At 36.8% G+C, this 25,836-nt stretch overlaps 1 protein-coding gene across 1 annotated transcript in view; it reads right to left on the bottom strand.

The window, feature by feature from the left end:
- Positions 1-25,836, bottom strand: part of LOC150076556 (pre-piRNA 3'-exonuclease trimmer-like) — a 242,892-nt gene that overhangs the window by 207,533 nt on the left and 9,523 nt on the right. The window contains exon 3 of the mRNA XM_090387382.1: positions 8,864-8,924. Within this exon, the coding sequence (XP_090243508.1) occupies positions 8,864-8,924 (61 nt within the window). The remainder of the gene's footprint in view (positions 1-8,863; positions 8,925-25,836) is intronic.

Raw genomic sequence — 25,836 nt, 5'->3', positions numbered from 1 at the left:
AGGAGAGGACCAAATGTTTATCAAACTCTAAGAGGGAGTTAAATGATTTTGTAATATGTGAGAGTGGATGGGATCTATCCAGTTATATTAAAGAAGGCAGCAAAGGAAGTAAGCAAACCCTTAGCCATAATTATGAGAGCATTCTTCAACTCAGGGAAGTCCCTATGGACTGGAGATGTGCAAATGTATCTCAAATTCACAAAGGGGGGGGGGGGTCAAAGGGTGACACAAGTAATTACAGACCTGTTAGTTTGACTTCTGTTCCAGGGAAAATAATGGAGTCACTGGTTAAAGAAGCATTGGAGGACCATTTAGACAAGACTGCAGCAATAATTCAGACACAGCATGGATTTGTCAAAGGGAAGTCTTGTCTGACCAGTTTGATTGGATACTATGATGTGGTCACAAAGGAACTGGATGCAAAAAAATAATTCTGATATCATATCCTGTGAGTGGTGGTCAATGGGTACTGCTTTGCATGGACTAATGTTATAAGTGGTGTCCCTCAGGGTTTGGTGTTGGGCCCATTGTTGTTTTGTATATTTATCTGTGATATTAATGAAGGTATATCAAGCTTAATGTCAAAGTTTGCAGATGATACAAAGGTTGGCAGGGTTGTTAATAACAGTAACGAGAGTATGCTGCTACAATAATATCTGGAAAAGTTGGGTAGATGGACTGAGAAGTGGCAACTGATGTTTAACAGTGACAAATGCAAAGCACTGCATATGGGTAGCAGTAATCCCAGAGAAATGTACCAACTATGTGGTGTTACCCTCAGGGTAGTGGAGAATGAAAGAGACCTTGGGGTAAGTCAGATATGAATTTTTCTGGGCAGTGCAGACAGGCTGCCAGAGTAGGTAATGGTGTCTTGTCAATGATATACAGGAATTTTGCAAGCAGGGATAAAGAGGTGATTATGCCCTTGTATAAGGCAATGGTCAGGCCAAGTGTATGTATTGCTTAGGCTGTATTTTGTTGTTTTGATCTCCTGCAAGTAGCGAATGTGCACAGTCTGAGATGGACTGATTTGTTGGGATGTTCACCTATCTGTTTCTGATTCTACTGTCCACTTTGAATGATTTCTGAATATGACAGTCTATTCGTATTTTGTGGTTGTATTGCTGTTTTCACTTCTCCATACGTCGCACTGTTCTCTTCTTTGTATCTTTGTATTTCTATTTTTATTCCCACTGTTCACAATCTTTTGAGTATGCATTGTGTTCTCCTCTACAATTGCAACACCTTGGATTTTGGGATTGTGTAGTCTAGAATCATCGCAGGATCCACTTATGGCACATACTGCTACAGTAAAATCTCATTAATACAAACTTGGTTTATACAAAATACTCGTTTATACGAAACACATACCATTCCTCTGTGAAAGGATAGGCTTTTCTATGTAAATATATTCGTTTATTATAAAATTCAGTTAATATGTATTACAAAGTTCTTTTTCACCCTATGAGAAATAAATATTGTCATTTTGTATGTTTAATAGAAATCTTGATAGAGCAATCCGATTATTGTCCCCAGCCACCTGGCTCCCTGCTTCCCGAAGGATGGCACTGACTTGTTAGAAATTAGTTTTGTGTAAACAAAAGCAGTTTATGGTACCTATAACGTCAAGTGCACTCTGAAAAACTTCTTTATGAAAGATGAGTTGGTAAATTAACAAAAGAATAAAAAGTTCTTCTAAGTTGTTTACCAGCACTCCCTCATTCTCCAAGGGAATAAGGTCAATTGCAATTGTTACCCCAGTTCAAAGAGTCTTTTGCTATCGTATACAGCAATCTATTTATTGTGCCATTTTATCTGAGCTGATGTCTTTTTGGAACTTGTGTTTTAAATTAATTTAAAAATTGTTTATATTAAATATTATCTAGCAGTTCTGACAACAAAACTTAGACGGACAGAACTAAGCCTGGAAATTAAACTAAAAATTATACAAGAGGTTGATAGGATGGAAAGAAGCAAAATGGGCATTTCAAAGGAATACACATCCCTTTATCTTCAATAATGAGAAACAGAAAAAGACTTGAAGAAGTGCATGACACTGGAGCAGCGATGAAAATCAGGAAACGAATTCGTGGTGCAAAACACGGGGAGCTTGAAACAAAACTTTTCGTGTGGTACCAAAAAATTTTTGCCAATATCAGGTCCGATTTTGAAAGAAAAGCAAATTATCTAGCTCAGCAACATGGGATTAGCGACTTAAAGTGCAGCAGTGGCGCTCTCCAAAGATTTAAAGCCAGGAATAACTTGGTTTCGTGAAATGTTTACGGTGAGTCTGGATTAGTCGACAAAGAAAAGCCTACAGACTGGTTGTGTTCTGTACGGTCCATCCTTGAAAAATATGAGGCAAAGGATATTTTTAATCTTGACGAGACAGGTTTATTTTTAATTTGCTGCCAAACAAAACATTTGCTGTTCAAGAAGAGTCCTATCATGGTGGAAAATTAAGTTAACAAAGACTCACTGCTCTGTTATGCTGCAATTCAGATGGCAGTACAAAACTACGCCCACTTGTGATTGGTAAGTTTTCCAAGCCAAGATGTTTTAAAGCAGTTAACCAACTTCTCTGTGATTATGAGGCCAATAGAAGTGCTTGGCTTACAAGTCAAAATTTTTCAGTCATGGTTATCAAAATTGGACAGAAGAATGAATGGCTTCAGAAAAAAAAAAAAAAAAAAAAAAAGGAACATTTTGATGATTCTAGACCATTGTACAGCACATTCTGCCGAGACACTTAAGTTGACAAATATATGGCTGTTGTTTTTACTCCCCAATACCACCAGTTTCATGCAACCACTGAATCAAGGCATTATTTATAACCTCGAGAGCATACAGAGCCTGCCTGATAAGGTACTTGAAGTGCATAGAAGGAGGGAACAATTTGCAACCAAAATGGAATGTCGTGGATGCTATCCATAATCTTGTTATTGCTGGGGAAAGTATTACATCAACTGTAATAATCAACTGCTCCAGAAAGAGTGGCTTTGGAGAGAACATCATCGAAAAACATGGTCCAGCAGACTAATGTGATAGCAACAGTGAGGAATGGAGGAATTTGAAGGAGCATATGGATTTTGTTGGCAAATTTGAAGAGTTTGTGAAGGTGGATGATGAAGTTGCTACCACTGCAATGTCAACACCAGAAGAGATGCTGGGTATCAAACAAAACAATGATGTTTTTGTTACAAGCGACAGCGAAAGTGAAGAAGCATGCACACTGAAATCTAAAAAAGATTCCCAAAATGCATTGAACATAATAGAGAATGTGTTGGCCTGCAGTAACATTGATAAAAAAACTATTGCATTTGATAACGTCTGTGCTGTAGTTAAAAATGCATATAGGACAAAAACTGTGCAAACAAGATTGGATTCTTTCTTTAAATTAGATTAATTTATTAAAAAGTTAATGGTTTGTATGTCTCCTTTTATATTAAGATTGTAATTCTTTTTACTGTCATACTAAAATATTGTATATATCAAAATATATACTTTACAATATTTTCATTTCCGTTAATATGCTTTTCTCTTAGTTTATCTTACAAATAAAATAAAATCTTTAAAAAATATGTTATTCCTATTACTGTATTGTTAGACAAGGCTTTTGTTTTTATTGTATTTTTATTATTTTAATTTATTAATTTCTTTTTGATATTATTTTTATTTATTATTATTTTTAGATATATATAGTATGTACCAAAAAAAAAAAAAAACGGTAAAATTTTGACACTTGGGGGACCTCGTTACTACAAAACATGAAAATTTAGGTCCCTTGAACTTTGTATTATCGAGATTCCACTGTATTACCTTACATTCCACTGTAGTACCTTTGGAATGTCTGTGCTTCATCAGGAATAGTGTCAGGTATATATATATGACCCGAGGGGACAATTAAAGTAGCTTGCTTTTATGTGGTTGGTGACTTAGGTGTGCTGAAATTTAAAATTATATTTCTTGCTGGAGTGATTACTCTACCTCATTTTATTGTTATCCAAGATTAGATCACCTCACTAGCCACCTGTGAGGTGATCTGATCGAGGTATTTAAGGTTTTGAATGGATTGAGCAAATTCAATGCTGATGGCATTCTTCCTCTTGCTCAGACTACACACGAGGGAAGCATAAATTCAAATTGAGGAAAGAATGGTTGTAGGATAGATGTGTGGAAGTTTGCCTTCAGCCAGCAGGCAATTGACTGTTGGAACAAACTTCCCTCTGCTGTTGTGGATGTGGGTAGTTTGAATAAATTCAAGGAAGAGGTAGATTATTGAAGTGGATAAAAAGGCAATGTGGGAAGGAATTTTTTTTTTTTTTTTTGGCTGATGCTGTATAAGCTTGCTTTCTTACATCATTTGCCAATATGACAGCAAAACATCTATTGGTTCATCTATTTATTTATCTTTAATGACACCAGAAATACTTAGAAACTTATCCACAAAAAATTTAAATTTGAAAAATGATGCACACCAAATCAAATTTGTGCTACCTCAACCTTTATAAGAACATCATTTTTCAATGGATGTGCATTATGTGGTCAAATGCAGCCACATTTGACTAGAATCAGAATCATTCTTCAGGTTTAGTCTGTTGTAGTACAGTAGGGGCCCTGCTTTATGGCATTTTGCTAATATGGCGGTTTCCAATTATATCCATGTTCTTTATGTTCAGTGCTTGTTCCGCTTTTTCACCATTTAAAATTACATTTAAAATTACAAATTTAAAATTACATTTCTTGCTGGAGTGATTACTCTACCTCATTTTATTGTTATCCAAGATTAGCTCACCTCACTAGCCACCTGTGAGGTGATCTGATCGAGGTATTTAAGGTTTTGAATGGATTGAGCAAATTCAATGCTGATGGCATTCTTCCTCTTGCTCAGACTACACACGAGGGAAGCATAAATTCAAATTGAGGAAAGAATGGGTGTAGGATAGATGTGTGTCACCATTTTTCCTCATAACACGCTCAGCAGCGAGACAGAGAATGGAGTTTTATTGTCGGTGATTCAGTCTGTTTACAGAATTTGTGCGCTCCACGTCTGTCTGTATTTTGACAATTTTCCAAACTTTCAAACTTTTTAAAGTTATTATACTATATTATATATAATATTTTTGTGCTAATTACAATGACATCTAAGTACTAGTGATAAAAAAAAGGAGTTGTAAGCATCTTACTTTAAATGCCAAATTAGAAATTATTAAACTAAGCGAGCAAGGTATGTCTATGGCTGAGACAGGCCATAAGCTAGGCTTTACTCTTCAAATAGTTAGTACAATTGTGAACACTAAGGAGAAAGTATTGAAGGAAATTACAAGTGCTACACCAGTGAACACTAAAGTTATAAGAAAATGTGATAGCCTTATTGCTAACATGGAAAAACTTTTACTGATATGGATTGACGATTAAACCAGTCAAGTCTCAACATGCCTTTGAGCCAAGCCATCATCCAGAACAAGGCCCTAAGTCTCTTCAATGCTATGAAGGCTGAGAGAGGTGAGGAAGGATAAATTCAAAGCTAGTAGAGGCTGCTTTAATAGGCTTAAGGAAAGAATCCATCTCCACAATTTCAAAGTGCAGCGTGAAGCAGCTAGTGCTGATACAGTAGCTGCAGAAAGTTATCCATGTGAGCTATCTAAGATCATCGAAGATGGTGGATACACTAAGCAGCAGATTTTCAACATGGACGAAATGGTCCTATATTGGAAGAAGATGCCATCTAGAACTTTTATTGCTAAAGAGGAGAGGTCAATGCCTGGTTTCAAAGCTGCAAAAAGACAGGCCAACTCTCTTGTTAGGGGCTAATGCAGCTGGTGATTGCAAGTTAAAACCTATGATGATTTTTCACTCAGAAAATCCTGGGACTCTAAATAACTATGCAAAAGCTAGCCTCCCTGTTTATTATAAATCTAATTCAAAAGCTTGAATGACTGGCGATCTTTTCTCATAATGGTTCGCAGACTATTTTAAGCCTAGCTTTGACTTTACATTTAACATTTAATACATTTAACTTCATTGCTGCAACCTATAGATCAAGGTTTAATTGCAACATTTAAATCATATTATTTATTATTATTATTAGCCATATGGTGCAGGGAAGCCTAAGACTTATGATGCACTGACCAAGGAAAAAAAAAAAAAATTCTGAATTATCGAGAGAAAGAGAGAGAGAGTCAAAAGTAGAAGGGAATCACCAAGAAAAAGAAGAATGATGATATCCAGCTCAGGACCCTAGGTGTGCCAAACCCATACTCACCAGATGTGAGCTCCTGGGGTATATTACTTAAGAAGAACTTTTGCTATGGCTATAAATGCCTTAGGCAATGATACAGTATCTGGGCATAAACAAAATAAATTAAAAGCATTTTGGAAAGTCTTCACGATAGTATAAAAACTATTAGAGATGCATGGGAGGAAGTAAAAGAAACAACATTGAAAGGTGCTTGGAAGAGACTAATTTCCACACTTATGGATGATTTTGAAGGCTTTGAGAATTCAGTGAAGGAAGTCACTACAATTGTTGTGGAAATGGCAGAACTGCTTGTCTCTCACAATGAGATCCTATTGAATGAGGATCTGCTTCTGATTGAAAAGAGCAAAGAAGGATGTTTCATGCAGAGGAGTCCTATCCTGATGATATTCCTGCTATCCCTAGAGAAATGACCACCAAGGAATAGGAAGAGCTATCAACAGTATAGAAACAGGGGATGGCAACTTTTGAGAGGACTGATCCAAATTTCGAAAGAAGTTCTAAAGTAAATTCAAGACTTCTAGATGATATTGCATGCTATAAAGAAATTCTAAGGGAAAGGAGATGGAAATTTCATTGTTCCTACTTTAAGAAAGTACCATCATATATTCATTTACCAAATTTACTTTTCAGCAATTTTCGCTTTTTGGCGGGGGTCTGGAACCTAACGCACCGTATGAGTGGGCCTTACTGTAATTAATTTCCAAAATTGAAGTAGAAGATTCAAAGTTGGTAAAATAAATTTACACATAATAACATTCTTCAACATATCAACAAGTAAAGAACTCAGTATGTGGATAAGGTGGATTGAAGAGCTATGTTTGGATTTTCAACCGGTAACACTGAAAAGAAATGAGAAAACTGCTTTAATCAAGTCAGAAAAAGAAAACATGAACAGACTTTCTACACGAGTTGGGATTACATGCCTAGAATTATCAGCTTACTTGGCCCGTTTACATTAATTACTGCCATCTGTAGAAATCAAAAATGGTCCATTTTTGAGAGTTATTGCTACTTTTTCTTCTTCCTGAATTTCATTAACAGTGCCCATTGTTTTTGTTCCTCTACAACAATTTTTGGGCTATTTTGCTATCAGGAAACATTTCTGAACAATGCACCTCATGATCAGCACAAATCGGAAAATGTTCTATGAGAGTAAAACAAAAGATGCAAATAAACATTTGTCATGTATGACATCATCATGAAACGTTTTACATTTGTTTCTATGCACTGCACACTATCCTTTATGCTTATTTGTTTGTAAATGTGTGATTGAGTTGTTTTCTACTTCTTGAAATTGAAAAATCACATCTACATGTAGTACATACGGCAAACATGTTACCCCTTTCAGATTTTACAATACAGTACCTAGAAAATCTAACATTTGTGTTTTCTAAAATTTTATGTTACATTTCTCTGGCAACTTACTGAAAGACCTAGTTTGCACTTCATAAGTACTAAGAAATCAATTCCCATAACAGAGAAAAAAGGTATTGCAGTATGTTTCTATTTTGCAATACCTGACACCCAATTCATAAGCAGAAATTAAAAAAACAATTCTTTAATTTTTTTATTAGTAATTTTATTTTAAAATTACTACACAATTAGGACAACGGAAAAGAAATGGTATATATTATATTGTTTCTCTGATACATCCACTGTAATTATTGAAGCATATTGCTTACAATAATTACAGTGGATGTATCAACTACTGTAATTATTGAAGCATATTGCTTACAAGAGATGTATCCATCACACCCTTTCACATACTTGATTGATGTGATTATTAATCAAGTAATCATTTTGTAATCATCTGTGGTCATTTGAGACTATGATTCACACCCTTACATCATTATTTTTCCCAAGAAATGGTATCATTCAATTCCTCAAGGAAAGTGCACATAGATCCTCAACTTATATCACTAATCAATTGTATGACTTTAGCTCCTCTCCCTCCCACACACACTATCAGTTTCCCTAAACCCTTATAGATCTTTATTCAAATATATTCCATCTCTGCAAGATAAAGTGCTCCTAGCAAATAGGATACTCATATAGATAAAAATCTCCCCCACAGTCTCTCAATACTAATGTTAATCAACAAGGCTTGCATCATAAAATCCCTCTTTATCAATCTGGACAGGATTGTTTGCAATTACATTTTTTCTGCATGTCCTATACTTTTTTTTGGATCAAGTCCTTAGTTTGTTTGCATTTAATATCATTTAGTACTTTGTGTATATTTTTTATTATTTTATTTTCATTATAGTTAATAAATAAAAAAAAAAAACAATACTTGGGAAAAAATTTCTGGAAAGCAATTAGCTGATCTTAGTAGGTGCATTTACACTACTTGCAGAAGCAGCTTCTTGTAAATCATGAGTACCATCAGGGGATGAAAACCAAGAAATTATACTTTTTGTTTCAATATGTGCACAAAATCTTGTCCAAACTGATTTAAAAAAGGTTTAAAAAGTATTTTTATTCAAACCATTATTATTAAGGTAATTGGTGTATTAAATAGCACTAGATTTCTAAATATTATTTAAATATAATGTAATTACAACTACTAAAATATTTATGAAAAAAAAAAAAAAAACCTACTTTTTTTGCAGCCACTAAAAGTTTAAATATCTTTGAAACACCTACCACAGAGCTGAGGAATCTATTAATGAAAACAGAACTTAATGAGCAGTACTGTCACCATACTATTAAAGCAGCTTTTAAATGTTATGATGAGTTATGTTTGTTTGTTATTTGGTTTTCAGGAGCATTAGTAACTAAGGCCATATTGCTCTGGGGATATGTGGTGGTCATTCTCTGACCTTTCCACATCCTCCATATTTGGTGGTCACGGGCTCGAACCCTGGTCTAATCAAGAAGCATGTGCTATGTACTGCTGCTCCTGCCCACCTGGCTATGGAGACACCAAGTGTTATGAAGAGCTAAATTATTTTTCCCTATTTTCAAATGAAATAACACTTCTTTTAAATGTGTTGAAATATGGGGGCAGGTAGAACAGAAGCAGAGTACAACTGTTGAGGCAAATAATAATGGAATGTAAGTTCAAAATGCATAGCATCCCATCATTAAGTTTTGCAAAAATTTCCAAAAAAATAAATAATAAATAAATATATATAAATAAGCAGTACAGTGAAGAAGTCCCAAGACTGGCTGCACAGTACTATTGTCAATAAAGCAATATTAGCTGTTGTCAAATTGCAAGCTCACATACATATACACACAATGTAGTGGTTTTCCAAATCAATTCATTCAGTACATGTTTTGTTACCCCATATATATTAGAAGTGCATTTATTTTATCACGAGTGTGAAAAATATCAAATTTGAAACAAACATTTTGCCAATGCTTAATGAAATGAAATGCTTCAAATGAAGCATTATGTTTATAGAAAGGATTATCCTACCTTCACACAGGGAGGAGGAAGTTTACAAGAATAAGGCTGTGCTGTAAGAACTTTAACTGCTCATATGCCTGAAAAAATTGAGACAGCCAGATAACTTGTGCATCTGAACTGCTATGTGACCGCAGATAAACTTTCAGAGGCTTTAAATGTTTCATAGGGAAGTTGTCATGAAATTTTAAGCAAAGATTTTAACATGCATCAGGATGCTCAGCATGTGGTGCTTTAGATGCTTACCAACAATCAATGCAATGAGTGGACAGTATACAGCACTCTTACAATGGCATGTGATAATAACCCACTGTTACTAGAGTCGATCATCACCAGGAATGACAGTTGGTGTTTTCTGTACGACACAACAAAGCACCATTTGCTGTAATCAAAAAAATTTCAGCAAGGCAGATTGAAAGGCAAAGTGATGATAAAAGTTTTATCAGCTCATCATCGTTTGCACACAATGAATTCATTCCTCAATTCCACAAAAAGCATCAAGAACTGTGGGTAGAAGTTGTTGCATGACAACACACGTGCACATCATTTCTCATAAAAAAGAGCAGTAACACTGATGTGTTATGATTTTTTGTTACCTGAAAATTAAACAAGTTAAACTAACAGGTCTGTAATTACTTGTGTCACCCTTTGATCCCCTTTGTGAAATGTATCCCCAATTCACAAAGGGGATCAAAGGGTCAAACGAGTAATTAGACCTGTTAGTTTAACTTCAGTTGTGGGGAAAATAATAGAGTTGCCGATTAAATAAGCATTGCAGGATCATCTAGACAAGACTGCAGTTATATATTAGTGTGCAAAACTTAAGGTTCAGTCAGGTTGTCACCTGTAGCTTCTCATAGGAGTGGCCTGGATATGGGAAAAGCATACTTTGTGAGGTACAGAAATGATGAAGGAAACAACACCGACACAATAACGGAAACAAAACAGTACAGAGGGACTTTATTCAAAAATGGCAGCATAGCACTGGCTACCATGATACACATGCATCACTGCCAAAGATGGAACAAAGGGAGGAGGAGGTGGTCCTCAGTAGGAGATATGGCCACCCCTAATGTCGATGCAGGCTTTGCACCACCTGTTCATACTTAGGTGTTGATAAGTTCTTGTAGTTCTTGTTGAACAATGCTGTTGATAAGTTCTTGTAGTAACATCATCCATTCCTCTGTCAGTGCCATCTTCAGCTGGTGAACATTTTCTGGTGGGCGTGGAAGTGCCACTAGGCATCTCCCTAGAGCGTCCCATATGTGTTCGATGGGATTTAGATTGGCAGAACGGGCAGGCCAATCCATATGAACAATGTCCTCACTTTCCAAAAGCACATCAACAGCTGCAGTGTGATGGAGTGTGGCATCCATAAACATGAACTCGGGGCCAATGGTTGGTTGATATGTTGTTTAGTGGCACAAGGGCTACTAAGGCCATATTGTGCCTGATTCTATTCCATAGTGCAATTACCAGTTAAAATCTGTAAAATAATCCTGTGTGCTTTAAGAAATCAAAGAACTCAGATAGATTTGCATTGTCTCCAATCAGATGGGGTAATGTCAAAGGTTCTTGCAGATGCAAAAATTGTTTCAATAATTATTAAAATGATTGCAATTTATTAGAATATGCCTCACCGTAAGTGTTGGGGCCAATGGCACCTCGGAACAGGTACACATGGGGAAGGATTACCTCAGTACAGTAGCGTGCACTGGTTACAGTACCGCTTCCAGTATCTGGAGTTGTGTACATCCATCAAAGATAACGCCTCTCCAGACGAGAACACCTCAACTGCCATATCAATCCCTTTCAGTGATGTTTGCGGGGTGATACCATGTGCCAACCTCTTGCCAGATTAGCTGACGTCCAGAATCACTGCTGAGACTGAATCTACTCTCATCAGTAAAGAGTACCTTACCTCATTGTGCTGCTGTCCTGTCCTTGTGTTCAATGTACCACTGTAAAAGGTGTCTCCGATGGGCAGGTGTTAAAGGGACACAGCATACTAGCTGTCGGGCAAACAGTCCACCTTTGTGGAGTTGCCTGGCCACAGTAAACCGTAATATCCTGTGTCCTGTGCAATTGGTTTGAAATGGGTCCCGCTATCTGGTGTCAGTCCTTCTTGGCCTGTAGGAGTATATAGCAGTCATCATTGGGCATTGTTTTTCGTGGACAACCACCACTGGTCCTTCGAACAGCTGTACCTGTCATTCAGAAGGCCAACCACGCACGTGAGGTGATACCGAAATCTGCAGCCACACACCTCACACTTTGACCTTCCTCAAGTTTCCCAATTATTCGACCCCGGGTAAAGTCATCCAGATGTTGTCTACTGGCCATTTCGTTGTCTGTAGCACTGTATGAAACCAATTGAATGTCTGTAACAATCGTGCTCACTATTCGGTAATTTGTGTTTTATCTGTTTATGTGAGTCCTCTCATCACGATTCAAATTTTTGCACATGCACCAGCTTTCTACTGAATGGCCACAGTTATGCAAATCAGCACAGGCTGTTTCTTTTCATTTTGTTGTAACCTTTAGAAATAGTGTTGGTCCTTAAAGTTTTGCACACCAGTGTAATTCAGACATAACATGGGTTTGTTAAGGGGAAGTTGTGTCTGACCAACCTGACTGGATCCTACAAAGTGGTCACAAAGGAAATGGATATAAAAAATAATTTTGATATCATATACTTGGATTTCAGGATGGCTTTTGATACTGTTGCAAATCGAAGGCTGCTGTACAAATTGGAGCAGTACAGCATAAAAGGCAAATTGCTGCTATGAATAAAAAGGATGGTTGAGTGGGAGAAGACAGAGAGTGGTAATCAATGGACATTGCTCTTTGTGAACTAATGTTATTAGAGGAGCCCCCACCAGGGTTCTTGTTGGGCCCACTGTTGTTTTCTATATTTATCAATGATATTGATGACGGTATATCAAGCTTAATGTCAAGTTTGCACACAATACAAAGGTTGGCAGGGTTGTTAATGACAGTACACTATTGCAACAAGATCTAGAAAAGTTGGGCAGATGGGCTGAGAGATGGCAAATGAATTGACAAATGCAAAGTACTGCATACGGGTAGCAATAACCCTAGAGTAACATACCAACTGTGCGGTACTACACTCAGAGTAGTGGAGAATGAAAAAGACTGTGGGTAATTGTGCAGTCTATGAAGTTATCTCAGCAGTGCAGATAGGTTGCCAGAGCAGCTAATGGGATCTTGTCAATGGTGTACAGGAATTTTGGTAGGGGGGGGATTTGGGGAGAAGGCCACATCTTGAATACTGTATACAGGTCTGGAGGACTCATTTTAAGAAGGATGTAGAGCTGCTGGAAGAAGTACAGAAAAGGGCAATGAGATTGGTGAGGGGAACAAAGGATTGCTCTTACCAAGAAAGCCTTAAGTTTTGCTAATTGCAGCATCTGGAGACTCATGGTGACCTGATTGAGGTGTATAAGGCCTTGAATGGTTTGAGCAAGCTCAATGCTGATGGGATTCTTCCTCTTGCTCAGATTATGCACTTGAGGGGGCATAAATTCAAATTGAGGAACGGCAGTTGTAGAATAGATGTGCGGAAATTGCCTTTGGCCAGCAGGTGATTGATTGCTGGAATAAATTTCCGTCTTTGTGGAAGTTGACAGCTTAAATAAATTCAAGGAAGAAGTGGACAAAAATTTGGAGCAAACGGGTGAGTGAAATCAGTTTTTTTTTTTTTCTTTTTTTTTTTTTTTTTTTGGCTGATACTGTATAAGTTTTCTTTCTTGCATCGTATGCCTCTACTAATGCTAAATATGTATAAGGCAATTGATTAGGCAATGAACAAGAGATTACTGATATGGCTTAAATCACTCTGCACTATCCAAACCAGAACATTTCCAGAACTGCTCTGGAATCAATGGTAAAAAAAAAACATACATTGAGAGTGGCTGAATCTAGGTTTAGTTATGTTTAACCTTTTCATGGTTTTTTAATGAAAAGGTTTGTTTTTGTTAAACTTTTGTTCTTTGAATAACAAACTGGTTCTTCAATTATGATTAATCTGTTTAAGTTAAAGTTAAAAAATGTTTAACATAATATTTACAAAATCCCAGCTGGGTAACTTGCTATCTACAAATTCTGTTCTGAGCTAGCAGACTTTTGAATGCCATAAGGTGTTCTGGTCATCAATTCACAATAGAAAGTGAGTTGGGTGCCAAACTAAGTTAAGCAATTAACTAAATTTATAAATTATAATAATTTATTCATAAAGTCATACAACTTTGGCTATTAACTTATTAAATACTTGAAATTATAACATTTCATTGGATCATATCAACATATAAGTCACCTTGCTTTTTATGTTTTGTGACCATATGTACAAAACAGCTTAAGTTGAAGTATTACTGTGTCAACTTGTTTTGAAGTTCATGGCATATTATATCTGTACTTTTCTCTCATTGGTCTTTTGTAAATTTGCTTGAAAAGGAAGGCGGTCTTTACTAATTCATTGACAGAGGTGGTGTTCTGGTTCCCATTTCTATTCTCTATCAGAAATATGAGTTTGAAATTGAAACGTAATTTACATTCTTTGAAATTAAATCATTAATTATATTATTTTTAATAAATTTTGAGTACTTTTATTAATTATTATTGCTTTCAAAATTGAGAGAGAGGGCATCATTCCTGGGCTGTAATGTATACATTTTACTGGAAATGAAAATCTGCAAAATAATTTTTTTTTTTGGCTGATGCTGCATAAGCTTGCTTTCTTGCATCATATGCCTCTACTAATGCTAATATAGCATCAAACTCAAAGATGGGGAAAAAAAAATGATAAGGAAAAAGACCTATGTGGAATTGTAAATGAAATTCTCTTATATGAAGTTCTTTTAGTAATGCAGACAGACTGCTAGATATACAGGACATGATATGCAGGACCTTTTCCAGCAGGGAGAAAGAGGTGATTATCCATTGTATAAATGTTCAGGTTGTCTCTGGAATACTACATACAGGTTTGGAAATCTCATTTTATTAAGGTCGCAGGTCTGTCAGAAAAGGGTGCAGAGAACAGCAACAAGATTATTTGGGGGCAGAAAAGAATTGTTTTAAGAAGAAACCATAGTCTTTGTTACCAAGAAAGATTATGGTTGTGTAAACTGCAAACTGCACGATTACATAATTGTAGTGTATAGGGTATAAAAAGGTTTGATTAAACTAAATGCTGATGGCAGCTTAACACTTTCTTGGACAACAGATATATATTAGCAATAGTAGAGGCATACAATGCAAGAAAGCAAGCTTATGCAGCATCAGACAAAAAACCCTCCCATTTCACCCCCATTTGTTCAGAATGCCTGTCCAGCTCAGCCTTAAATTTATTTAGGCTATCAATTTCCACAAGAAAAGATAGAAGTCTGTTCCACCAATCAACTACCAGCTGGCTGAAGACAAATTTCCACACATATGTTCTACAACTGTCTTTCCTCAATTTGAAACTGTGCTCCCTCAGGTTCTTAATCTGAGCAAGAGGAAGAATCCCATCAGCATTCAGCTTGCTCAACCCATTCAAGGCCATAAACACCTCAATCAGATCACCTCGCAGGTGCCTACTCTCTAGGTGCTGCAATTTGCAGAACTTAAGCCATCCTTGGTAAGAGCACCCCTTTGTTTCCCTCGCCAGTCTTGTTGTCCTTCTTTGTACTTGTTCTAGCAACTCTACATCCTTTCTAAACTGAGGCCCCCAGACCTGTACACAGTACTCTAGGTGTGACCTGACCACTGTCTTGTATAACGGGATAATCGCCTCCCTGTCCCTGCTAGGAAAATTCTTATATATCAATGACAAGACTCCTTGACCTGCCCTGGCCGCCCATCTGCACTGTTCAGCGAACTTCATATTTGACTGCACAATTACCCCCAGGTCTTTTTCACTTTCCACTTCCCTGAGTAAGTACCATACAGTTGGTACGTTTCTCTTGGGTTATGGCTACCCATATGCAGTATTTTGCATTTGTCAATGTTAACCTTCGGCTGCCACTTCTCAGATCAATTTTCCCAACTTATCTAGATTTGCTCAACTTATCAACTTTTAGATCCAGTTCGAGTAGCATACTGTCTTTACTGTTGTTAACAACCTTGCCAACCTTTGTATTATCTGCAAACTTGGACATTAAACCAGATATACCTTCATCAATATCATTGATAAATATGCAAAACAACAATGGACCCAACACAAAACCCTGTGGAACTCCACTAATAACATTTGTCCACGAAGAGCAGTGTCCACTGATTACCACTCTCTGTCGTCTCCTACTCAACCATCCTTTTATCCATTGTAGCAACTTACCCTTAATGCCATACCTCTCCAATTTGTACAGAAGACTTCCATGTGCAAAAGTATCAAAAGCTTTCCTGAAATACAAGTATATATCAAAATTATTTTTGGCATTCAGTTCTTTTTTGACCACAGCATAGTAGCCAATCAAATTGGTCAGACAAGGCCTCCCTTTAACAAACCCATGCTGTGTCCACGCACACCTCCATGGGGACCTCCCCTGAGTCCAAGGAAGCTCTCATACTTATGGCTAAGAGTTTGCCTACTTCCTCTGCTTTTTACTATAATTGGATAGATCCCGTACACCCCCAGGTGCGTTTTTTATGTTTAACTTCAACAATTTCTCCTCAACTTTGCTCTCAGTTATTACAAAATCACTTAGCTCCCAGTTAGAGTTTGATAAACTTCTAGTTTATACCTGCCATAGGATTATGTGTCACTTGATACTTTATATTCATCCCATACATTCTTCTTTTCTGCCACGAGCCTCATTAATTCATCTGACATCCATTTAGGCATAAACCTTTAACAGTATTTCTTAGTTTGAATGAAAAGCCTAGTAGCTTCCAAAATTAAGTCCATAAAGGTTTCCCATTTAGAATTCAACGTTGGTAACATCATCTGTTGATCTCACCGTACAGAATTTAAAAACTGTCTGAGATCCCTGTAGTCACCTTTACGAAAGCAAAAGCCCTTCCCTTTAGCCTTGATGGTAGTTACATCTTTAAGTAATTCCCACATCAGTACATTGTGATCACTGTCACCCAGTGTTTTCTTTATCTGTAAATTCTTAATGCATGAATAATCACTGCTGATTATGAGATCAAGAGTATTAATCCCTCTGGTTGCATCTCGAACATGTTGCTGTAGAAAACAGTCATCCAATAAATCCACAAAAGTCTCGATAGTGTGCGAGTGACCAATCCACAAGTTCCAGTCAATATCGGAAAAGTTAAAATCCTCCATTATAAGACATTCTGATTTACTGGCTCACTCTATTTTTCTGCACAATTTCTCATTATACTCATCAGATTTATTAGGCCTATAATATACTCCTACTCTCATTTTTTCTTTCCCAGTGCTTATGTCACACCAAACAGACTGAATATTGCATTGTCCACCAATATCAACACCAATATCCTTAGATTTTGTGTGTTTCTTATAACCCCTCCTCCCTTCCTGTCCTGCCTATCCTTTCTGTACACATTGTACTCCCCAAATTCCAATTTTGCACTGCTTATATCTGTGTGACACCACGTCTGTGATATCCCAACAATATCTGCCTTTGACATCTTGACTAGCACTTCAAGCTCATCAAATTTATTAACTATACTCCTAGCATTGGTGCACATGCAAGTATACAAGTACCTGTTCCTACTCTTAGTTACCCTAATACAGCCCATGTATTTACTTGTTCCACTACAACTTCCAGCAGTCCTGGAAATCTCCATTACCTTGCTTTCAGGCTGTTCATTCTAATAGAAACAGTGCAAAAATCACTTTTGCCTCTGCCTGCAGCCACTGTTATCCTTTTAATCTGTGTATCCCCCCCCCCAAGCTAGCAGTTTTCCGACCCACCTAACACTGCCTCGATAGCATCAGCAAATATTCTTGCACCCTTTCTATTTAAGTGTACCCCATTCCTGCAGAAGCAGTCTCTCCTGTCAACAAGCACAGACCGGGATGAAAAGTATAAAAATATATATGCAAAGCGGCATAAATTCAATTTGAAAGAAAATGCTTACAAAATATATAAGAGAAAATTTACATTCAACCAACTGAGTGTTGGAATAATCTTCCACCAAGCACTGTCAAAGTTGATAGTTTAAATAAGTTACATGTTGGAAGTGGAGTTCTCTCATTGCTGAACAAATTGTTTCTCTCTCAAAAACTTACAGCACCTTAAGAAGCAAAGAGTTTTTCTGAGTAGGTGAAGTGTTGCAATAGTATCCGTTAATTTCATGGGTGTGGTTTACAAGGAGAGAAAAAAGAAAGATGGTACTTCGGGAATTTATCCTGTGTGACTCATGTGACTACTCTCAGAGCTATTTAGAAGAGAGTGAGAGAGCTACAAATTGTATTGGTACCCTTTCTGTGAGTTTACCACATGGAGTTTTCCAGGTAAAAATATTTTACAAATGTCAACTTGGATTTTCCATGAAGTCCTTAGAACTGTCAACCCCCCCCCCACTCCCATTTTCCTTTGGGTAGATATGTCTTAAAATCTATTATAAGGCAGTATGATAGTATCACCCAACTTCGAGAAACTTATTGGAGAAATTTGACCATTTGGAGTTCCTGGTTGTCTAGTTGGAAAAGGTAAGTTTCGCTGAGTGACCTTCTTCATTCATATGAACTCTGCACAGCATCAATCAGTCTGGCCTGGATCTGTTTTTAAGAAGGATCACCTTGTATTGTGCATTGATATCAACAGTTACCATTTGTTGCAGTTTATTAGTTTTGAAATGATATATTATAAATTCAATATACTGTTAATTAACAGCATCTGAAAGAAGATATAAAATTTTATATATATATTAAATTTTATGATTAGACAGAAATAACATACATATAGCGTTGATTGTCATGCAGTTCAGTGGGTTGGGTTTCCTCCAACTCCGTGACAAGCAATGCAATGTAAAGGCCAGATTTATGTAGGTTAGTGAGTGTTCATGTAGTGTAGTGTTGTGTTGGTTATGTTGTTCATCTGGCCTCTTAGCCTAAAGGCCTGTGTTTTCACACAAAAACCTCTAGTTCCATCCATTGCCATGAGGAGGCAGACCAAGCAGTAGGGAGTGTAAAGCACTGGCAGGGCAAACCCTGTGGTAGCTGGAGCTACAGATAGGGAGAGCCCAGTTAAAAAAAAAAAAATTTGCCTGAGTGAAGGGGGGAGACAGAAGAGGACCCTCAAGTCAGGATGCCCATCCTGCTCTGGGGATGGGATATGATAGTTGGCAGTGGGGGTGACTCACCAGGTGAAGGGGAGGAAGGATTCCACCAAGGTTGGGGGGGGCAAGGGGACGGGGAGTGAGATTCATAACCCAGGTGGTAGGAATGAAAGAACATAGGGAGAGGATCCCTATGTGGGAGTGCTTGTGTTGGTGCTCTATCCCACACTAGCCAGGGTGGCAAGCCATGCTGGCCAGGTCAGCATCCCACCCATGGCAACTAAGTAGCCATGGTAATGGTGTCTGCTTGGGTGGGCAAGGGCCATCTGCCCATCATACTATCTAGGGGGGGATGTGAGAGAGACATATTTACTTCACTCATAGTCCACATTCACATTATACTTCCATTCAGTTTTTGTACTTTTTTCTTACATTTTATAATAATTTTTACCTTTATTCTTACATTTTCTGTTTTTTTTTGTTTTTTTTTTAAAACTCATTCATCCTTTTTCTCACACACCGAGGGGGGGGATACAATGGTGTGTAGTATGTATTTAAATGTGACATTTAAATGGTTGTGTCCTTTCTCACATATTTATAGTCTCATTCATCCTTTTGGCTTTCATTTCATTTGTTCAACTCATTGTTTCTGCATTGCACTCTCTGGGCATCTCAACTTACTCATATTCTTCAGTTGAGGTGCAGGCTGGGGGAATATGCAGTGGGTGTGTTTGTGTTGTTAGTACCGCAGACTCTCAATTAACTATGATCGGATTAACCGGGAAGCGGATTAACCAAGACACGTGAAGACTCCAAATTAAAAAGAAAAAAAAAAAAAAAATCAACCAGAAATCAAAAAGTTCAAGTAATAACTAGAATAGGTATAAACAGATATTTTCCAAGTTGTAAATAAACAACAAGCAGAATTATAAGTCGTCATTGGGAGATTAGTGTACCTACCTTGCAACCCCCGCTGTCTTCACACCTGCCGCTCAAAAGAAAAAAAAAAAGAGAGACCAAATGTTTAGTTTGTTTTAGTGTGTCACGTCGATTTTTGTGTTCTGTTGCAGCACAAAAGGACAAATTTTGTTTCGTTATTTATTTCAGGGATGTCGGAATTTTTTTTATAATAAATTATTATTTTTTTTTTTTGTTATTATTTTTAAGTTTGTATTCATTTGACCAATTACGTTCACTCCTTCACTCATTCCCATTTACCATTATACTCATTCACTCTCTCTCTCTTGCTGTCATACTGGGTCACTTTCTTAAACAAAAATTGATATTTATTCCCATTTACCATAATTCCTATTTTATTTTGTGCCCAGCCCATTCACTCTTTTATCCTCTTTCATTTGTTCCTTTCATTCATTCTTCTTTCATTCTCCATTGCATTCCCTTACTGCTAGCTTACTAATATTTTTCAGCTAATCTGCTCCCCTGGCTGTCTGTACATCTTCCTCCCTTACACAGTTACTTATTTGGTGTGGAGGCCCCCCCCCAGGTCCTTACACAAGGCAGGGTAGTCCTGGGGGGGGGGGTTACTCTAGTCAATCTGGTTTAATCTTGTCAGGTTACTGTTAGGGTGCTGAATACAGCTATCCTGACAGTTTTTTTAAAGTCATCATCTGGACGTGGTGGGAGACATGGGCATTTTTGGCTATGTTTAACTGCTAGAGGGGTTAATTGCCCTTCTTTGGATAGATCTTCGTGTTTCAAATGCTTTATAATTTTCTTCCATTATGAATAGATGTTCTCCCCTGGGAAGGGGACCAATCTGTGCTATTAACTGGATTCTGAGGATGTCATAAATTATACAATCATCTAGCCAAAGGTACATTTTGAGTCATCATTCAGCCCTAAGGAGGTTAATTTCACCTTTAGGGAGCCATGACCTGTCAATATAGAGGTAGTAAAGAGTTCGGGGGCATACCACTTTGGTGGCTTTTGGCTAACCATTGCCACCCGTGGCAGAAACCTTTTGCTAACCAAACCACTGGTTTCCTGCTCCCAATTTTTTTGCCATAGTAGAGCTTCGTGACTATTCTTTTCCTTTCAGACTTGATGCTGTTGGCTGTATTTAAGGGCTATCCCCAAAAATTCTGTGGATATGCCCTTTTTAAGTCTATAATAAAGGCCTCTTTTGGCTACTTCCAAGTAGAGTGGGAGAGTGCCAGCCAGCACCTGCAGTGTAGGTGTAGGTGTGCTTACAGTACACCATGTTCTGGTAATGGTGAGATGTATATTCCTCTGTATTGATTCGAACTTATTCCTGTTTCTTACTATGGCTAAGTGGATGAACCACACACCGGCTCATAGGTTATAACAGGTAGAAACACTGCATGGTGACTGCCAGGGGTCTTTCTTTTTACATTTGGGTACTTTTCTCGGCAAACATATTTCCAGAAGTCTTTTTCTGATGATCTGGTTTTAGGAAGATATTGTTTTGCAATGTAATAATTTCATTTTCAAGTAATATTTTCTCCATGTGAAAAATCTCGGCAATTTTTTCTGCAATTTCTGGATAATAAGAAATATATTGAACAATGTCTTCAATTTGTTTTAAAATTGCTGAATCTGGTTTCAAAATCATTCACAACTTTCTCAATTTCAGAAACATATTTCTCATTATTAAATTCAAAAACAGGATATTTTTGCAAATGATCTTTCAAATTTGGAAAATGATTGAATTTTTTTTTCTTTTAGATCCTCAGTCATTGCCAAAAATTGATATTTATATGCAGAAATGTCACTCACATTTTTATTTTTCCCTTGTAATTCCAAATTCAGATCACTTAATTTACTGGTAAAATCAGCCAAAAAAGCCAGATCACACAACCACTCTGTATCTTGTAGCTGCTGATAATCATCTCCCCCTTGATCAACAAATTTTTTTATTTCATTCAGCAAATGTCGAAATCTCTGTAGAGACTTACTCCGACTCAGCCACCTCACATCTGTGTGTAATATCAGATCTGGTTCATTTTCATCAAGGTGCATTTTGAAAAGTCTCCTCTGAAGAGATTGTCCTCTGATGGAATTCACGATTTTGAAAGCGATGGCCATAACACTTTTAGTATTTAATCTTTTTCTGGCTAACACTTGTTGGTGGATGATACAGTGGGAACTCTAAAAATCTGGGAATTCATCATCCTTTTGGCATGAGATGAATTCGTTAAGATTCCCTGTCACTGCATTAGTTCCATCTATTGTTATTGATATGAGCTTAAATAGTGGTAATTTAATTTGTTCAATAAAATTTTTGAATGCTTTAAATATATCAAGACCTCTAGTTGAAACCATAGCCAGCAGTTCTTATCTAGTGGCAGAACCATCAAAAATCATACGAACAAAAATGAGCAATTGAGCTATATCACTGACATCTGTAGATTCATCTAGTTCTAAAGAAAAGGACAATTAGCAATATGAGCATGCAACTGTTTGCTCACATGTTTACTAGTTTTTTCGATTTGCCACATCACAGTATTTTGAGATAATTGCAGATCTTGAAGAGCAATTCTAATTTCATTTTTGTTCTTAAAATTTTCAAAAAGGGAATCTGTTATTTCTAAAAATGTGTCTTTGAGGAATTGACCATCAGAAAATGGTTTGCATTTTTTGCAAGAAGATGACTCACTTTAAATGATGTTACAGTTACTGCTTTAGATTGTAAATTAGGTTATTTTAAGTTATTTTAATTTATTTTTTCTAAGGTCACTATTAGCAGAAAATCCAATTGGTATTTACCATGGAGTGCATTGAAGTGCCTTTCTAAATTTCCTTTTTTGGGTATAGCCATGGAAGCATTCAAAATCAAACATGTTTCTTTTATCATTAAATGATACATTTTACTCTTTGATGAATATGATATTTTTTACTCTTTTTCATAGTATTCATTTTAAATCAAAGGATATTAAATTAGTGTATAAGTACTGTCCAGTTATTAATATTAACTAAGCTCAATAATAATTCGATGCATACACTATGCATCGAATTCTATCCACAATGTAACTGCACGAATTTTCACTAGACAAGCCTAGCAGCTGCATGACAACAAGCGTATGCAGTGGACTGCATAATAATATTTAGATTTTGACTAATCTATTTTATATATATATATTTAAAATTCGTCGTGATCGACCAAAATTAAAGCCGAGATCGACTTGTTGGCCACCCCTGTTCTATAGTAAACAGAGGTTCTATATTGGCATTGTCATAATCAGTATTTTCTTTCATGATATCAATCTCGGCAGGGGAATGGTCCCTAGCCTCAGTCTGGATAATACTGTATCACACATGAGGAGTCCAGACTTCAGAATGTAGATGCAAAATACTCATCAGTTTGTCAGCTACCTCAGCAGGTTCATCAACAATTGAAATGTTGATGAACCTGCTGTTGATGAGCCAATCAGATTCATCTCCTTCCTTCTAGAGTTTACATAAGTAAAGAGGATTTTGCTGTTTTTCTTTGCATCCTTTGCCAAAGATTTATAATCTGCCTTCGCTTGCCTAACCTTCGCTTGTGACTTGATTACAAGACTATATTATATCTACTGTTCATCAACGATTAATAATTTAAATTAATAATTTAATCTAATCACATGATAATTTATATGCTTCCCATGCATTTTTCTTCTCTGCCATGAGTCTCATTAGTTCATTTAGGCCTAAACCTTGAGTTGTTTAGGCCTAAATGAATGGTAGTTGGGACAAAAAGTCTACTTCCTTGAATGCTTCCCATTTAGAATTTGCTGTTGGCAACATCATCAGTAGATCTCATTGCATAGAATTTAAAAACTGTCTGAGACTATTGTGGTCACCTTTACGAAAGCAAAAACCCTTCCCTTTACCCTGATGGTAGTTACATTTTTAAGTAAACTCCACATCAGCACACTGTGGTCACTGCCACCTAGTGGCTTCTTTATCTGCAGATTTTTAATGCATGAAGAATCACTGCTGATAATCATATAAAGAGTATTACTCCCTCTGGTTGCCTCTCGAACGTGCTGCTGCAGAAAACAATCATACAATAAATCCACAAAAGTCATGCTAGGGTGAGAGTGACCAATCAAGTCAATATCTGGGAAGTAAAATCCCCTATTATAAGACAATTTTATTTACTGGGCCACTCTATTTCTCTGTGCAGTTGTATTCATCAAAGTCATTAATCCCATAACACACTCCTACTCTCAATTTTTCTTTCCCAATGCTTATGTCACACCAAACTGACTTGACACTACTCTGTCCACCCATGTCAACTGGCTGTACTTCCTTGGATTTTATGCATTTCTTAACTAATAGCATAATCCCCTCCTCCCTTCCTATCCTGTCTAGTCTTCCTCTACACATTATATACCCCAAATTCCATTTCTGCATTCCTTATCTGTGTGATACCACGTCTCTGATATCCCAACAATATCCGCCTTCAATGTCTTCACCAGTACCTCAAATTCATCAAATTTATTTATTATGATCCTAGCACTGGTGTATATGCAAGTATTCATGCTCCTATTCTTACTCTAAGTTATGCTAACACAGGCATGTATTTACTTGTTCCACGATAACACCCAGTTATCCTGATAACTCCTAGAAATCCCCAGCACCTTGCTTTCCAGGCTGCTGCTCATTCCAATAGAAGCAGTGCAAGAATCGGTTTCTGTTTGCGGCTACTGTTTATTTATTAGTCTGTGAATCCCCACAAGCTAGCAGTTTTTCAACCCACCTAACGCTGCCTGAATAGCATAAGCAAATATTCTTGCTTATGCTATTTCTATTTAAGTGTATCCCATCCCTGTAGAAACAATCTCGTCTGTTAACAATTAGTGATATCCTTAGCTAAACACAAAAACATGCCCAATGAGCTTCTTATTTATCACAATAGAAGCAGTGCAAGAATCAGCTTCATAAATAGCCGTTAAAAGTTCTATATGCCATAGAACTTTTAATGGCAGTCAGTACAATGGCCAACAACCATACAGAAAGAGAAGATATTTCCCAACTTAATGAACAGTAGATTTATTGGTTAATTTATGTACTATTCGCTCCAAAACACCAATACAATAGCAATACAAGTACCCTATCTACAACTCAACATGACAACTATAACAATAGTGACAAGATTTGAATGATACAAAGGTTCGATGTGTATTAAGTAGTAACCTACAAAATCTCTAGCTAAATTAAAAATAATAAGCATTACTAGGACTCTAAGCTATATATAGAGTACAATTCAATATGACAATAATGCCAATAAAACAGGAAATATTTTCAAAACGTATTGGTTTCTGGAACTGCAAATCTCTGTCTAGTCTGTGGATACTCCCATCCTTTAATGCAAGCTTATTCAGCAGTTTATGAACAATTGTTGTAAATGTGATATTATGTACATAAACATTTTATTATATAGTTTGTTATGGTTTGCTATTGGGATGTAGTTTAGAATGAGGTGGAATAAGAAGTTTGGCTTTGATTGGTCAACTTTTTCATATACCCATTTATTTCATTGGTATAAGTGCATTGGTTTTAAGAACAGAGTTTTAAATTTGGGTTGAATTTAACCTTTTCAAATGAATTTGTTTTATTTCAGTAATAATAATATCTTGATTTAAATTCAATGTTATCATACAGTTTGAGACATCTGTTGTGATTGGATTTTCTGTGGGTCTTGAATCACAACTATTCAGCAGCTGTTCAATTAACTGTGTGTGTGTGTCTGTGTGCGCGTGTGTGTGTGTGCGTGTGCGTGCGTGCGCGTGTGTGTGTGTGAGAGAGAGAGAGAGAGAGAGAGAGAGAGAGAGAGAGAGAGAGAGCAAGAAAGAGAGAATTTGCTAATTAAAAGGCCAACCACTATGGGCAACTGAAGTCTTAAAACAGGTTGTCATATTTTGAAAGCACAGCAGAACAGACATTTAGTGATGCAGTTCATTTAAATGATGGTTTATCACAGGATGAC

The sequence above is a fragment of the Mastigoproctus giganteus genome, chromosome 13 (genome assembly GCF_048544385.1).
Source record: "Mastigoproctus giganteus isolate SK-2022 chromosome 13, ASM4854438v1, whole genome shotgun sequence".
Lineage (NCBI taxonomy): Eukaryota > Metazoa > Arthropoda > Arachnida > Uropygi > Thelyphonidae > Mastigoproctus > Mastigoproctus giganteus.
Note: the sequence above shows the minus strand (reverse complement) of the source record. Positions and strands in the feature narration are given on the sequence as shown.